This window comes from Zea mays, chromosome 10 (assembly GCF_902167145.1).
Source record: "Zea mays cultivar B73 chromosome 10, Zm-B73-REFERENCE-NAM-5.0, whole genome shotgun sequence".
NCBI lineage: Eukaryota > Viridiplantae > Streptophyta > Magnoliopsida > Poales > Poaceae > Zea > Zea mays.
Genome location: NC_050105.1, coordinates 69,045,493 through 69,060,872, shown reverse-complemented (window position 1 = coordinate 69,060,872; position 15,380 = coordinate 69,045,493). Strand labels below are relative to the sequence as shown.

General features: G+C 41.8%; 1 protein-coding gene across 2 annotated transcripts; it reads left to right on the top strand.

Annotated features, from left to right (window-relative positions):
- Window positions 1-7,102: 7,102 nt before the first annotated feature.
- Window positions 7,103-13,986, top strand: LOC103641176 (F-box/kelch-repeat protein At1g51550). 2 transcript variants are annotated; one of them, XM_008664543.4, is made up of 2 exons: window positions 7,103-7,877; window positions 12,095-13,986. In XM_008664543.4, exons 1-2 carry the CDS (start codon window positions 7,442-7,444, stop codon window positions 12,109-12,111), a joined length of 453 nt encoding a protein of 150 aa, XP_008662765.1. In that variant the 5' UTR covers window positions 7,103-7,441; the 3' UTR covers window positions 12,112-13,986. The 2 variants fall into 2 exon arrangements, with proteins under 2 accessions (XP_008662765.1, XP_008662763.1); XM_008664541.4 differs by having other exon boundaries at window positions 7,106-7,877; window positions 12,099-13,986.
- The last annotated feature ends 1,394 nt before the right edge of the window (window positions 13,987-15,380 follow it).

Genomic DNA, 15,380 nt, shown 5'->3' with positions numbered 1-15,380 from the left:
CAAAGGAAAGGGGGCCAAACGCATCTGGGTGCCAAAGGAAATAATTTCAACCATGAAGAGCACCAAGAAGGTTTGGATTCCGAAAGGGAAGTGAGTGGACCGAAGGTCGGAGGGAAATTTGGAGACTTGGCAAAGTTGGGATGTATATCATGGGATACATCATATTGGATCAAGTTTATTGCCAAGTGGGTTAGTGAAAATTTTGGACCCAAATTTCCCACCCATGACTAAGGTAACTAGTTTTATTGTATTTCTCGTTTTTAGATATGCGTATCTATTTATCTTTTATCTAGTTTACCTTTCTTGCCTAGTATTACATTTGTTATGTACTTTTGTTCAAAATCATGCATACTAGGTAAATCATATGGTAGGATTGCTAGTTTTTAAATTCATATACTTAAGCAAACCTACATGGCTTAAAATGTTTAGTTAAAGCACGGCACATAGCTTTTATATCACTCCATAGTAAATGATGCATCAATTTAAAATTTTGATTTCTACAAAGTGTATCATTTAACTTATATGTGCCAAAGTTTGGATTATGGATAATTTGCCCCTCTTGATATCAAATCAAAGTGCATGTCTCCTACAAGTATTCAAAACTTGTATGCACACCTTTAGGGGGAGGTTACTCTATAATCTAACACTTTGAGACTAACACCTTTTCAAGTCTATTTCATGTGATAGTCTCATTGTAAGGAAAATGAAGTCCCCGGAGAAAGACAACAATCTTCCACTGCAAAATCTCCAAGAACTCTCATGTCTCTCAAGCTCGCCATTGATCTTCAATTGGTATCTTTTGAGACTACATTCAGTATCATTTACATGTCTTCTCCAATATTTGATTAGACTATATTTCATATCATATGCTTCCATGTTGCTAAAAATGCATAAGTAGTTAACTCATATTCTGTTACCTATGCATAAGGGAAGTCAGTCTTTTCAAATCATGTCTTGCACCTCTAATTTTCACATGCTTTTTCCTAAGTAGAGGATCTCTGTCAAGGGGAGTATTTCTTCATCTCTAAAGGGGGAGAAAAACTCTTTCTAAAGGAAAATACTCATTTAGGGGGAGTAATCTTTTAAGGACTCCTACAACTGGTATCATTCATGGCTTAATTTAATACCATTCTAGTGATATCATTTGATTCAATTCTTGATGAGGGCAAGCTTTTATTCACTTCCTACATGCTTTTAATGTCTTCCTTTTCGGTGGTTGATGCCAAAGGGGGAGAAATTTAGGGACCAAAGCAATGAAAACTATATCAAACACCAAACACCATCAATTTAAACTTTTATATCTACAAATAGCTTTTCAAGTGGTTTTGGTTATTTGGTTCAAAAATAGGAAGTAAGTGAATTATGGAGTTAGGGGGAGGCTTAAGTCCATAATATCACATTGTGGGGACAATCATGCATCTTAGCAAGTAGATTGCATATTTTCACTCAAATACTTGTATTATTTGCTTGCTTTGGTTGTGTTGTCATCAATCACCAAAAAGGGGGAGATTGTAAGGAAAATGGACCCCGGGCCTTTTGGCTAACTGAGTTTTGGTGTTTGATGAACAACACAATCCGTGAACTAATAAGTTTTCTAGTGTTTGTGTTTTGTAGTTCACAGGATGCGAAGAGAATTGGACCAAGGCAATGAGGATGCAACACCTCAAAAGAAGACATAAAAAGATGCATAGGAGTCCAATACTCAAGAACAAAGAAGCTCGAAGAAATCAGCGAAGAAATCCAAGATAAGGGCTGTCAGCCAGCGCCTGGTGGCGCACCGGACTGTCCGGTGAGACACCGGACAGCCTGCGCAGAGAGACCGCAGAAAGGCGCTCTCTGGCTGTAGCACCGGACTGTCCGGTGTGCACCGGACTGTCCGGTGTGCCAACGGGCAGACGGCAACGGTCGGATCCAACGGTCGACTGCTACAGGCGCCAACGGTCGGCTGACGTGGCGTGCACCGGACATCTACTGTGCAGTGTCCGGTGGTGCACCGGACTGTCCGGTGCACCCGACGACAGAAAGCTACTGCTTTCTGTCCAACGGCTAGTTTGGGGTGTGGAGGCTATAAATACCACCCCAACCGGCCATTCTCAAGTGTGGGAGCCCAAGCAACATACCAAGGCATATAGTGCACATTTCCAAGAGCTCAAACACCCAAGTGGTTAATAGAATCACTCGGTGATTAGCGTAGGTGCTTTGCGAAGTGCTTAGGTTAGTTAGACCGCTTTAGCGCTTGCTCTAGGTGAACCCTAGTTAGTTGAGTGAGTTTTGTAAAACCACACAACCCCTCGGCTCTTGCGTGAGTCATTGTAATTGTACCGAGTGGGGCGAGAGTCTTGCGAGACCGTGACAACCGCGTTTGTGTCACGGCCGCCACCGTGTACCGGAGGGAACGAGGCCCGCGGCGTTTCGGCCGGAAGCTCGATAGTGGAGACGGCGGGGAGCATCCGAGAGGAGCCGGAAGCGGAGCACCACTTGCGCGTGGAGAAGGGCCGTGGCTCTCTACGGAGTTACTCGACTGTGGTGCTTGGCCCTCGCGTGGGCTTCCCTTTGTGTAGGGGCACCAACGAGGATTAGTCGGGACCTTGCGTGGTTCCGGATACCTCGGTAAAAATACCGGCGTCATCTCCGAGAGTTTGCTTCTCTACTTTGCTCTTTAAGTTTCCGCATTTATATTAAGCATTTAAGTTTCAATCTTGTATGCATACATATCTAGTGTAGATTGAAACTTAGCCTTTGCGGTAGAGATAGCAACACTTAGACAAAACCTAGTTTGCACATTCTAGTTTGATTATTTGCATAGGTTTTGCTCTAAAGATTTATTTGTGGCCTAGTTTAGCGAAAGTTTTAGAAGTCCTAATTCACCCCCCCCCCTCTTAGGCGTCACCCGTTTCCTACACGCTCTTTAATCCTTGCACCTTGTTATACTCCTCTCGACTTAGAGAGGCGAGGAGTATGGTGGTGGCTTGGGAGTTGAAGTGTCGGATTTGGGCGACCTCGTCCGAATCATAGTCTTCCTCCCCCGGTGATGGTACTTGTACTCCAATCTCAACAACATCCCAAATGCTAGTGTGGAGTGAGGTTAGATGATGCCTCATTTTATCACTCCACATATTATAATCTTCACCATCAAACATAGGTGGTTTGCCTAATGGGACGGAAAGTAATGGAGTACGTTTGGAAATACGAGGATAGCGTAGGGGAATCTTACTAAACTTCTTGCGCTCATGGCGCTTAGAAGTTACGGACGGCGTGTCGGAGCCGGAGGTGGATGGCGATGAAGAGTCGGTCTCGTAGTAGACCACCTTCCTCATCTTCTTCTTCTTGTCACCGCTCCGCCCCGACTTGTTGTGTGAAGGGGATCCCTTCATCTTGTTGGCGGACTCCCCGGATGGAGCCTTCCCATGGCTTGTGGCGGATTTCTCGCCGGTCCCGATTTCCCTCTTGGCGGATGCTCCCGACGTTACTTCGAGCGGTTAGGCTCTAATGAAGCACCGGGTTTTGATACCAATTTAAAGTCGCCTAGAGGGGGGGTGAATAGGGCGAATCTGAAATTTATAAACTTAAGCACAACTACAAGCCGGGTTAGCGTTAGAAATATAAACGAGTCCGAGAGAGAGGGCAAAAACAAATCACAAGCAAATAAGAAGTGTGACACAAGGATTTGTTTTACCGAGGTTCGGTTCTTGCAAACCTACTCCCCGTTGAAGTGGTCAAAAAGACCGGGTCTCTTTCAACCCTTTCCCTCTCTCAAACGGTCACTTAGACCGAGTGAGCTTCTCTTCTCAATCAAATGGAACACAAAGTTCCCGCAAGGACCACCACACAATTGGTGTCTCTTGCCTTGATTACAATTGAGTTTGATCACAAGAATAATGAGAAAGAAAAGAAGCAATCCAAGGGCAAGAGCTCAATTGAACACAAATGTCGCTCTCTCTAGTCACTATTTGATTTGGAGTGATTCGATTCCGGACTTGGTAGAGGATTTGATCTCTTTGGATGTGTCTAGAATTGAATGCTATAACTCTTGTATGGTGTAGGAAGTTGGAAAACTTGGATGCAATTGAATGTGGGGTGGTTGGGGTATTTATAGCCACAACTACCAAACTAGCCGTTTGGTGGAGGCTGCTGTCGCATGACGCACCGGATAGTCTGGTGCGCCACCGGACACTGTCCGGTGCGCCAGTCACGTCAGCGGGCCGTTAGGGTTCGATCGTTGGAGCTCTGACTGGTGGGGCCTCTGGGCTGTCCGGTGGTGCACCGGACAGGTCCTGTTGACTGTCCGGTGCGCCAACTGCGCGTGCTCTGACTCTGGCGCGCACTGTAGCGCATTGAATGCGGTTGCAGTCGACCGTTGGCGCGAAGTAGTCGTTGCTCCGCTGGCACACCGGATAGTCCGGTGTGACACCGGACACTGTCCGGTGCTTCACCGGATAGTCCGATGAATTATAGTGGAGCGGCCTCCCATTTTCCCGAAGGTAGCGAGTTCAGCGTCAAGTTCCCTGGTGCACCGGACACTGTCCGGTGGCACACCGGACAGTCCGGTGCGCCAGACCAGGGTGCCTTTTGGGATGTCTTTAGCTCTCTTTATTTGAACTCATCTTTGGTCTTTTTATTGGCTTGTTGTGAACCTTTGGCACCTGTAAAACTTATAGACTAGAGCAAACTAGTTAGTCCAAATATTTGTGTTGGGCAATTCAACCACCAAAATCAATTAGGAAAAATGTGTAAGCCTAATTCCCTTTCAATAATAAACAACTCATCTCGAACATATAAATATGATTCTTCTTCATTTCTTTATTAACAAAAATAATTACAGTTATACCTTTGGCTTTATAGAAAGCAATTTGAAGGTAAACGAACAAAACAACTTCATAAACAGAGCGATTCGGTTCGTCTCTGGCCCAAAAAATGTCCTATGCATAACACTGTTCCTCTATTTATAATCATGAGGTACAACTTCATGAAAATTACAATCATGTCCATAGATATATACATATGAACTATGAAATCGACTAAGGGCACTGTTGTCTTTTCCCATTGTAGTCTTGTTGATCAAGTCTTGAGGATTTCACCTTGCTCTTACTGGCTTCTTCGTCATGCACTTGTGCCATTGGATCGAAGCTTGTAGCTTCATCTTTGCAATTGTGATGACTACACACCATCTCTAAACGAAGATGTCATTCGGCTATTACCCTGTTACACCTTAAACAGACTTAGTAATAACTGATAAGTTAATAGTTTAAGGACCTTCGGCCAAAGAGTGCCCCTAACAAATCCCTACACACCTTGAAGCGAAAGGTCGATTTTTAGGATTCTATTAAAAAGACGGTGCCTCGGTGACGACCCACACCACAACTATTCCTAGAGACTCCATATACATATCACAAGGGGGATGTCACATCACCAAAGATTGTTGTATCCTGAAGAGACTCATCAACCAGAGCACACATCAAGCGACCCATAACTCGGCTGTTACCCTTTCTTCCCAACCAAGTAATTCATCTTTTTTATAATAGTAGATGAATTATAGATACTTTAGGTCCTAGACAGATTCATCTTAATATTTGTCTTTGAAACTTTTGGTATTTTTATTAATAAATGCATAGTTCATACAACATTGATGGCTCGGATCGTCAAATGATTTCTTGTCCCATATATATTTTCCTACTCTAAGCCTACCTCAAACATCTTGGTCATATCCTACGAGGGGGCAAAAATCATGAATCTGATCTTAACATGCTTACATATAACACATTTACCATGAATCTGATCTTAACATGTTTACATATAGTGCATTTTTCATGAATCTGATATCTTCCATGAACTCTTTAAAAATGATTTAGCCCCACAATTCTGCTTAGTTTAGACGTCACTCTATGGGTACTATGTGCTGGCCCTGCCGCTAGAAATACTTTGACAACTAAGCCTAGGCAAAGTTGGGGTCCTTTAAGGTAAGGATAGTAATTTCACTTATACGACTCTGCTACCATCCCATGCAAAATTAGCTCTTGATCGAGGTTTGGAACAAGGTATTTACTATAATGTGCCTAATTTTTTGTCTAAAATTAAAATTTTAATTTAGCCAACTAACCCTAGATAAATTGTGGCGTGGTTAGTCTATAAACAAATAGATCACAAAAACCAAAACGTGTCTATATCCGGGATAACAACTATTGTGCAAGTAGTTCTTAGGTGTAGTGTCTAAATGAGCCTTTTTGTCCGTTAGATCAAGATCTAACCATATGTCATATTTAACATTTAAACCTTTTCACCATCAGCTCGTGTAGATTTATTAAAAAAATCCTAACAACTTATGGTTGTATTTATAGTTAGATCATAATCTAACCGTTCAGAAATTGTGTTTGCAGGTTTACGCCTAAGGACTACTCGTTGTTGTCATCTACAACGTCACATAAAGTGACAGCGATAGAAACAACCATGTCACCCATTAGCAATCTGCTGACGTGCCACCACCATAATAATATCATGTCAAACCGCTTCAGGTGCGCATCAATCTAACCATGGTTAGAAATCTCGAGCGGTAACCGACGAAATTCGGTATTTTTTCTCGTTCTCGTCGTACAGCGGCCGGTGGCAAATTTCAAGAATTCCGTTTAAATTTTTTAAATTTTAAAAATCATAAAAATCTAGAAAAAAATGTATAAAAAACTAGATATTTTGGTAAGTCCAAAATATATTTTTATTCAAAAATTCATATTTTAGTATTAAAATAAATTTAATTTATTCTAGACCCGTGGATCCGAACCTAGACCGTTAAGCGGCGGTTCTCGGCAAGATATAACCAAAAACCGATCGAGAACGGCGGTTTTCAGCGAGAAAAACGAAAACCAGGATTTTAATTTTGAAAAATACAATAACGGTTTTTGGACGATGAACCAGGTTTTCAGAAAGAAATTTAATTTTGAAAACAATTTCGTTTCCGGCGTTGAGCGCAAAATATTTTGAAAACGGGACGATGAACCCTGGTCTGACAAAGACGACGAGTTACATTTAAAAATAATCGTTTTTTATTTTTAAAATTTAAAATACGTTTTTTTCGCAGGTGACCATCGCCACCAGCCCACCAACCCACCACCACAAGCACAAGCCCGCAGCATTACCACACTCTCCCCGCCACTCGCCTCCTCTGAGCTGCCTGCTTGTTCGAGCTCCCACGGCTCCAGTGTCCCCGACACATCAGCCGCTCCCTCCACTCGCCTTCCTTTTTGACGTTCCAGGATCATCCATGGCATCCAAACCAAGTAGGGAAGACTAGCATCGAACCCGCTCGTCACAGGATCCAACCGCCTAAGAAACAAAGCAGCCGTGGCGACCTCCTAGAGGAGTCAACCAGGAACAAGAAGGCATCAAGCATGTTGCCGTAGGTGGGAGGGGGAGGGCAAGGGCGCAAAAATGGCAACAACCATGGCCGGCGATGGGATGCGGCGGCGGTGAGCGCATGGAGGAGGACGAGGCGGGGACGGCGTCGTCGTCGTCGTCGCCGCCTATTGTGCAGCTGGGCTACGACCAGGTCTTGTCCGTCCTCCGTCTGCTCCCGCCCGAGGCCGTGCTGTCCTTCGCCGCCACCTGCCGCGTTTTCCGGGCCTGGGCCTCCTCGGACGCGCTCTGGGAGGCGCTGTGCTGCCGCGACTGGGGCTCCCGCGCCACCGCTGCGCTCGCCGAGCGCCGGCGCGACCGCGGCGGCGGCCTTCAGGCGCCGTGGCGGAGGGTCTACGCCGAGGTCGCCAGGCTCGGCGCGCTGTCCGCGCGACGCGTCCCCGCCAGGGGCGCCTCACCGCGGCCCCGCGCGTCGCACTCACTTAACCTCGTCGCCGGCTGGCTCGTGCTCTTCGGCGGCGGCTGCGAGGGAGGTAATTACAACCAAATTGTTTCACCACGTCCTTCTTGCTACGTAGTAATTTGGTTCACTAAGGTTAAAAAGATTATTGTTTTGTGCGTTGACTTCTCTATGAATCGATTCACGAGGGGAAATTCGATCCCTATGGCCGACTACTTCAGTAGACTTGGTGGGGTGATAAGTTGCTTACAGTTTGCAGATTATATGCAGAATTTATGTTGCTGTTGCAGGTGTCTGGTTCATGCTTTGATTTGTTTGTTTTGTTTATGTCTGTTTAAGAAAACAACAGGGTTGTTGTTCAAAAGACACTAGAATGCTTAGGCTAGTCCCAATCCATGGTATCTTACTTGATATCCAAAACTGCCACACCATAAGAAGAGTATTAAATTCTTAAGAAACTTCTGCAATGTATGATACCAAGTTACTGTATCCAATACTATGTTATGTCTGTGAAAGTGGGTCCATATGATCGAAATTAATTCTGGATTGTTAGGTGTCCAGCAAAAGCTATAACACCAAAGTGTTACAACTTCATTCTCTCTCTATTAATTATTTCTTTGCCACATAAGCAAAACATCCTACATGGCATCTAACAAATGTGGATGTCAAAACCCGTTGGGACTTTGGGAGTAGCCTTAGTTCTCAGATTTACTTATAATTTCATTTTAAAACACTTTGTTTTATCGATTATGAAGCTTGTATGGTTTTGTTAGTTATGACGGGCTTGCAAGTTGTTTAGAGAGCCTTCTAATATCTCATGTATCCTGACTGTAACATACCATGGTATGTGCTGGTAATGTAGCACATCGGACATAACTTCAGGAAGACTTACATCATGATTGTAGGAGGAAATCCTTGGAAATTTAGGATTTCATTTCAAGTTCGAATGAAATTCTATGGACCAAATCCAAATGGTTCATTAGCTGGAATTATTTTCATGCAAATCAAGGTAGTTGCTTTCCTTCAGAGTGCTTTGTTTGAGTGGTACATTGGTTATCTAATAAACTATTTAATCTCCAAAAAGGATGAATACTTTGTGAGTTTCAAAGCAAGCAAGAGAAAAAAACCAGATAATTTCCAGTAGTTATATTCTTTGCAGTTAAAAGTTCCACCCTTTTAATCCCGTTTCCCTTTTTGTGTATTATTAGTTTATCTTTGATGTTAAGGCCACATGAATGTTAGACTTGAAGGAATTTCTGATGATTTGGATATTATGCTAATATGCTTAACCTGATTATTTTAATTAATTTAGAAGTCTAAGTGTAAATCTAATTTGGACTGTTTGATGTGATACATAAATTGTATGAATATCCAAGATCAGTATTCAGTATTCGTAATGGAGTACAAGTATTTTTTTCTTGAACATGTGGGATAGCTCCATATATTTATATTAAAGAAGAGAAAAATGAGTTGAAACTCCAAAGCACACACACTCACACCCTTTTAGTTCTCAAGATGCATTCAATAGCATCATGACCATGACACAACAGAACCTAACCACTAGGTGCAAGGACACTCAACAGCGAGATCTCTCACACTCAAGCATGCCCCAAAGCTGCACCTCCTCTTCTTCTACAAGTAGTAAGGCACCCACCATGTTTGGGGAACACCAACAAACACACAGTGATTCTGATGTATCCAAAAGTCCAAGCCCCTAAAAATGAGAGAATTGAGACCTTGCTGTAGCAAATCCTTTATGCCTTCACTGACAGATCAGTAGAGCACCACCATTCATCAAAGGACACTTTTCTAGGAGAAGGTGATAACACTTGGAAGCCAGACACACCCAGTGAGAAGGCGACGTTCTAGATGTGCTAGGCCTTGCTTGGCAATGCTGTCAGCCGTTCAACATTGCTTGTGCTACCAATCAGATGAAGAAACAGTACTTTCCAAGTGCCCATGATTTCCAAATACATTCCCAAGGCCGAAATTGAATCGATCCTTGCAAGAAACCCTCATAGGCAGATTTGGCCAAGTGGGTCCCAGAGATAAAGATATTCAGCAAGCACCCTACTGAAACCACACCCTGAATATCCTCTCCAAGAAAGGTTAGTTAAGGAGCAGAGTTCCTGCCATTTACGTTAAAAAGTCAAGGAGCACAGTACATATATGCATTGCCTGAAATGATTGCTTTTGGTTCTCTTCAGATTGTAGCTGTATTTTCACCATTGATGTGCTGTTTGTGTTTATGTGGTCTTGTATGTTATTATCATTATCTTTATCATTATTATTATTGTTAATTGTTGTTATTAACTTATTATTACTATTACTAGTACTATTACAATTACTGTTACTGTTACTATTACTATTATTTTTTGAGCTTCTACTTATTTACATTGGTTATTCCGTTAGATTTTTGTTGCTCTTTATACTTATCTGTGAGCACCACATCTGTCCTCCTGAACTCCTGACTTGTTTGTTTTCGTTGGTTTATGGTTTGAATATGATCATCTATGTATTCGAGGAAGAAACAAAAGACAAAGAATACAATCATCTAAATAGAACTATATTTTATTCTGAGAATCAATGCAGACCTTTGTAACCAGCATGAAAGAAGAGCCTTCTTATCCATGAATAGTGTCTGTAAGTTAGTATTGTGGTCTAAAAGGTGTCTGAATCCCTGATCTGGTGACAGCAATCTACTCATCTTAGAGTTAACATCACTTAGCTCTGGAGACATCAAGGAACAATTATTCTCCCTAGATATAATATTGGCGCAAAGCCAATACTAACCCTGAACTTAGCTGCCTAGATCCAAACCCTTCCCATCTGCATGTGCGTACCACTACAACTGCATTTCTCTGTTGTTGTTGGTCACATGTGTTGCTTGTCCATGCACTTCAGCTGAACTTTCAGCCTATCACATGCTACCCCTGCTGCTCTTTCAAATCATTTTATTTACCGTTTGCACAGGAGTAACCATGATGAGAACGTTTCACGTCATTTTGTATCTAACACCATGGCTTTTTCTAAAAAGAAGATGTTAACTGCTCACAAATATTGGACACTATGCATGCGATGTGGATTGTGCAAGAGACCAGTTATGATCTAAGTGCTATGATGATGAGTATTCTTCATCAAGTTTTGGACTGTTGTGGTCTTGTGGAGTTATGGGAACCACTGACATATTCATGCAAAATCAAGGGCTGCCATCTCCATTAAATACCGTTCGTTCCATGGCAACGACCAGTTCAACCTCCCCCTCACGTGGAGGCCCCCAGGCCTCAGACGTGAAATAGGAGCGAGTAACAATTATTTTATTTAATTGCTAACCAGGATTCGAACTCGATACATCTGGCTTTGATATCATGTTAAGTTGCATGCACCAACTATTTCAACCTAAAAGTTTAAGCTGATAGGGAGAGATAGTCAATTCACTTGTATTCCAACATTCAAGATTTGGAAGGAATCCCTCTTAGATTTGAAAGAAAAATATCTCACTGATTAGACATGAATCTGAAAGCAAGTTGAAGGAGGGACAGCTAGCATGATGCTGTGCTTACTATGCCACTATAGTTGACTAAGGGGCCAACACAATTATGCAATGGCTTCACCAGGAAAAAATGTTGACATTGTTCCACTGCCCATGTTGTCTATGTTGTAATGGGAGTGCACATATAGGATTCTCATAACAAATGGCGATAAATCCATGATGTATAAGAACATGAGTTATATAATTATATTGTCTAGTTGTGATCAGTTCTTTCACAGGGTATTCAGACCTATAATTGAGTCTGGCTTCCTTTTTTGATTGGAGATAAAGAACTGTCTCTTGAGATTAGAGTCCTTCGATCCATCCCCATAAAGGGCCAGGTATCATGTCCTTGAGGAGAAGAGAAAGTGAAATTAGTCTATTTGTTTTCTGATACTCTTACCTATGTTCCAGCTTGTACTTTCAATGCTCTTATCTCCTTCCATCCATGCTGTCAGTGCTTCCTCTCCCTGATAACTGATAATGGTCCAGATGTAAGACTTTATGCTCTGCTTAATGTATATGTTCTGTCCCAGGGCTGCGACACCTGACACATGGTGCCAAAGCATAACACTTTCTATATGTAGTTATTGGAGATGATTGCCTTTTTTTAAAAAAAATTCTTCCTCTTTCTATGTGAAAAGATGATTGCATACTGTGATTATATGATTTCGCTACAATTATGAAGATTTAATTGATTTGATTTTATCCCAGTCTTTGATTTCTAACTAGTTTTCTGATTTTCTCTATTGCTCTAGTTAGGTCACCATCTTGATGATACTTGGGTGGCTTATGCTGGAAGTGGAGCTGGAAATAGGCCGCCCCCTATACTTAGCTGGCAGCAATTAGCATCCGGCACTCCAGGTGGTCGTTTCAGTCATTCTTGCCTTCTAGTTGGTGACACATTAGTCTTGTTTGGTGGAATCACAGATCAGGGACAGCGTTTGAATGATACATGGACTGGTCAAATCATCTGTGAAGAGCCTCGAAGGCCACGGATCTCATGGAGATTGCTGGAGGTAGGTCGGCTTGCACCACCTCCACGTGGAGCTCATGCAGCCTGCTGTGTGGATGACAAGTTTATTGTCATTCATGGTGGGATAGGGCTCTATGGAAGCCGGCTTGGTGATACATGGCTTCTTGATCTCTCAAATGGCCTTCAGTCTGGCAGCTGGCACCAAATAGGCAACACATGGCCTTTGCCTCAACCTCGTTCTGGCCACTCTTTAACTTGGATTGGCAGCACATGCATGGTATTATTTGGTGGTAGAGGATCGGAATTTGAGGTTCTTAATGATGTCTGGCTGTTTGATATCAGTGATCAATACCCCAAATGGAAGGAGCTAAAGTATGGCTTGTCTAGTGCTCTTGGTGAGCTTCCTTTTCCACGGGTTGGGCATTCAGCGATACTTGTGTTGGGTGGCAAGGTCCTTGTGTATGGCGGGGAGGACTCACAAAGGCGACGAAAGGATGACTTTTGGATCTTGGATACACCAGCTCTACTTCAATACGAGTCAGGTTCCAAGAAAATGACCAGAAAGATGTGGAAGAAACTAAGAATTGATGGTCAGTGCCCAAACTACCGATCCTTCCATGGGGCATGTGTAGATGCTTCTGGTTGCTGTGTGTATATTTTTGGTGGAATGGTTGATGGCCTTGTACACCCTTCAGAAGCCTTGGGCATGAGGTTTGATGGGCATCTGTATCAAGTGGAGCTCGTGCTACATCTTTAGGACGTGTTTGTTCCCTTGTATATCCGAGAAATTCCATAGGTTTGATGTTTAGCGTCTGGTGTAGTACCATGTCACCCAGGTTTTCAACATTGTAAGGATACTCCAGATGGTGCCTAACGGTCGTTTGCGCATGGATGCTTGCGCACAGCTGTCGCTGATCTGTGAAAGGAACAGTGACCCTTGTAATTTTGGCCTGATGTGTCTGCATATGGCCATATGGGTTTGAATTGTCATTCCTTTGTCAGATTCATATGTTCCAAAGAATGTCCGTCAATACCATCTGGAGCAGATGGTTGTTTTGCTACCTGATGAGCCATCATATAGTCATGGGAAGAGAGAGAAAGATATTCTTTTCCACAATAATCCAATGCGCGAGGATTGCTCGGGACCATATGGAGCTGCTATTGGATCTTTGCATCCCAGTCACAGGTTAGCTCAATGCAGGAGAGGACCATGTCCCATTCAACCCTTGGGTTCACATGCACAGAACCTGTTATTTGTATTTATCTAATGATGGTGCATGAGTCATATTGGCATCACCAAGCATCAGAATTTCTTCCAAAGATGAATGCTGGTTTGATCTTTGGTCCACCAGCACTCGATAGTCATGTCTTGCGCGCATTAATTCTGCGATAACAGGACCGATGATTGCTTGGATTATTTCAGATTATGGACCATTTGCAGTATGATTGCTCGAGAGAAATCTGGAGCTCCTGTTCAGATCCACTTTGTGACAGCAAGGCATGCTTCAGCATGAAGATCCATGTATGATACCTCTGAAAGGTTTACTTAGGCCTAGACTCAGTTTGTCTCTGATTCTGTACATTCTTGATAGATTATATTTGCTCAAGATGTTGTTTCAGTGCAGCATTCAACTGCAAATTTTATTGCTGGATGAATCGCTATCCACTAGTACATACCGATTTCCAGGCACTGAATTCCATCTGCATCTCCATCTGCATCCGCGTTCGCATTAGTATGCATAGGGACGAGCGGCGCGGGCATGGCGCGAGGTAATGGGCCGAGGGGAGGGAATTCGGCCCAGCTGAAGCTTTTGTCCTTTTCTCTTTTCTTTTCCTTTTTCTATTCTATTTCAGATTTCAAATATTCAAACCAAATTCTAATTTCTGTTTTAAATTTTAGATGTTCAATCTAAAATATAATTCAAATGTGAATATAAATCCTACTATTTTATATTATTATTTATTCTCCTTCCCATTATTTAATTATAGCAATAAATTACAAATTTCTTTTCTCATTTTTTGTTTTATATTTTCATTTATAATTTGAGGTCAAGTCTAAGTTATGATTCCTTTATTCACATAAAATGTATTACACCAAAACTTTAGCATGGGGTGCATATTTCTTTACTTATTTATTGGTTACTTAATTTAATACCTTACTTAATTTAATACCATTATCTGATTATAAAAAGGAAGGGAATTAATGAATCTCCAAAGGTTTCAAAGAAAAATTCCCAAAATACTAACATAAATATTTTTTATTATTTATATCACTATTTTTCTCTGATACTAATTTTGGGCTTTACAATAGGTGATTAGGAAAGCAAGGGTATATATATGTATAGCCACCTAATTATGTAGGATAAAAGATGGGTTGGTTAGGGCAAGAATAGTTTGGGATAAGAAAGATTATGGTAAGGAAAGGTTTTCATCACGAATGATGGGCCTTGTCTCATTTGGAGATCTGGCTTGGATCTTATCCTTCCTTGATTTGATGAGGTCGATCATCTTCGATCTTCGTTCTTGAAATTGTTATCCGAATTGAGGACATGTAGTTAAGGCAGATTTGTAGGTAAACAAAATAGATTAGTAGGTGGTTAGGAGTTAAATAAGTTTAAGCAGAGTCTGTCTTATTGTTTTGCTTCTAGGTTGAGCTAGGTAGGTTATGCAACCCAACATGTAGGTCAGGTTGTTTGTATACGACCAAGTTAGTACAGGGCACCAATTTAGGTTAAAACATGTCTATAGAAGTAGGGTCTAATCTATTTCACCAATATTAACTAACATGTTAGATAACTCACTTTATATTAGATCAGATTTAGATTAGGTGGGATCTAAATTAGACTGTATATGACTAGACTAGTTTAGATTAGATAGATCTATTAGGGTAAGATTAATCTTTATTAGGATAAGTCAGGATCTTTTGAGATAAGATGGATTTATGAGTGTAGGATAGAATCTTTTAAGATGAGATGGATATTGTTAGGCTAGATATTTTAATGAGGGATATTTTAGGTTGTTTAGTTATCTTATAAACATATTTTTATGCCTAAGTATGCAGATGCAAT

Coding starts and splice junctions, on each gene's coding strand:
- LOC103641176 (XM_008664541.4), top strand. CDS start 7,442: ATGGGATGCGGCGGCGGTGAGCGCATGGAGGAGGACGAGGCGGGGACG. Junction 7,878..12,098: donor CGGCGGCGGCTGCGAGGGAG/GTAATTACAACC, acceptor TGCTCTAGTTAG/GTCACCATCTTGATGATACT.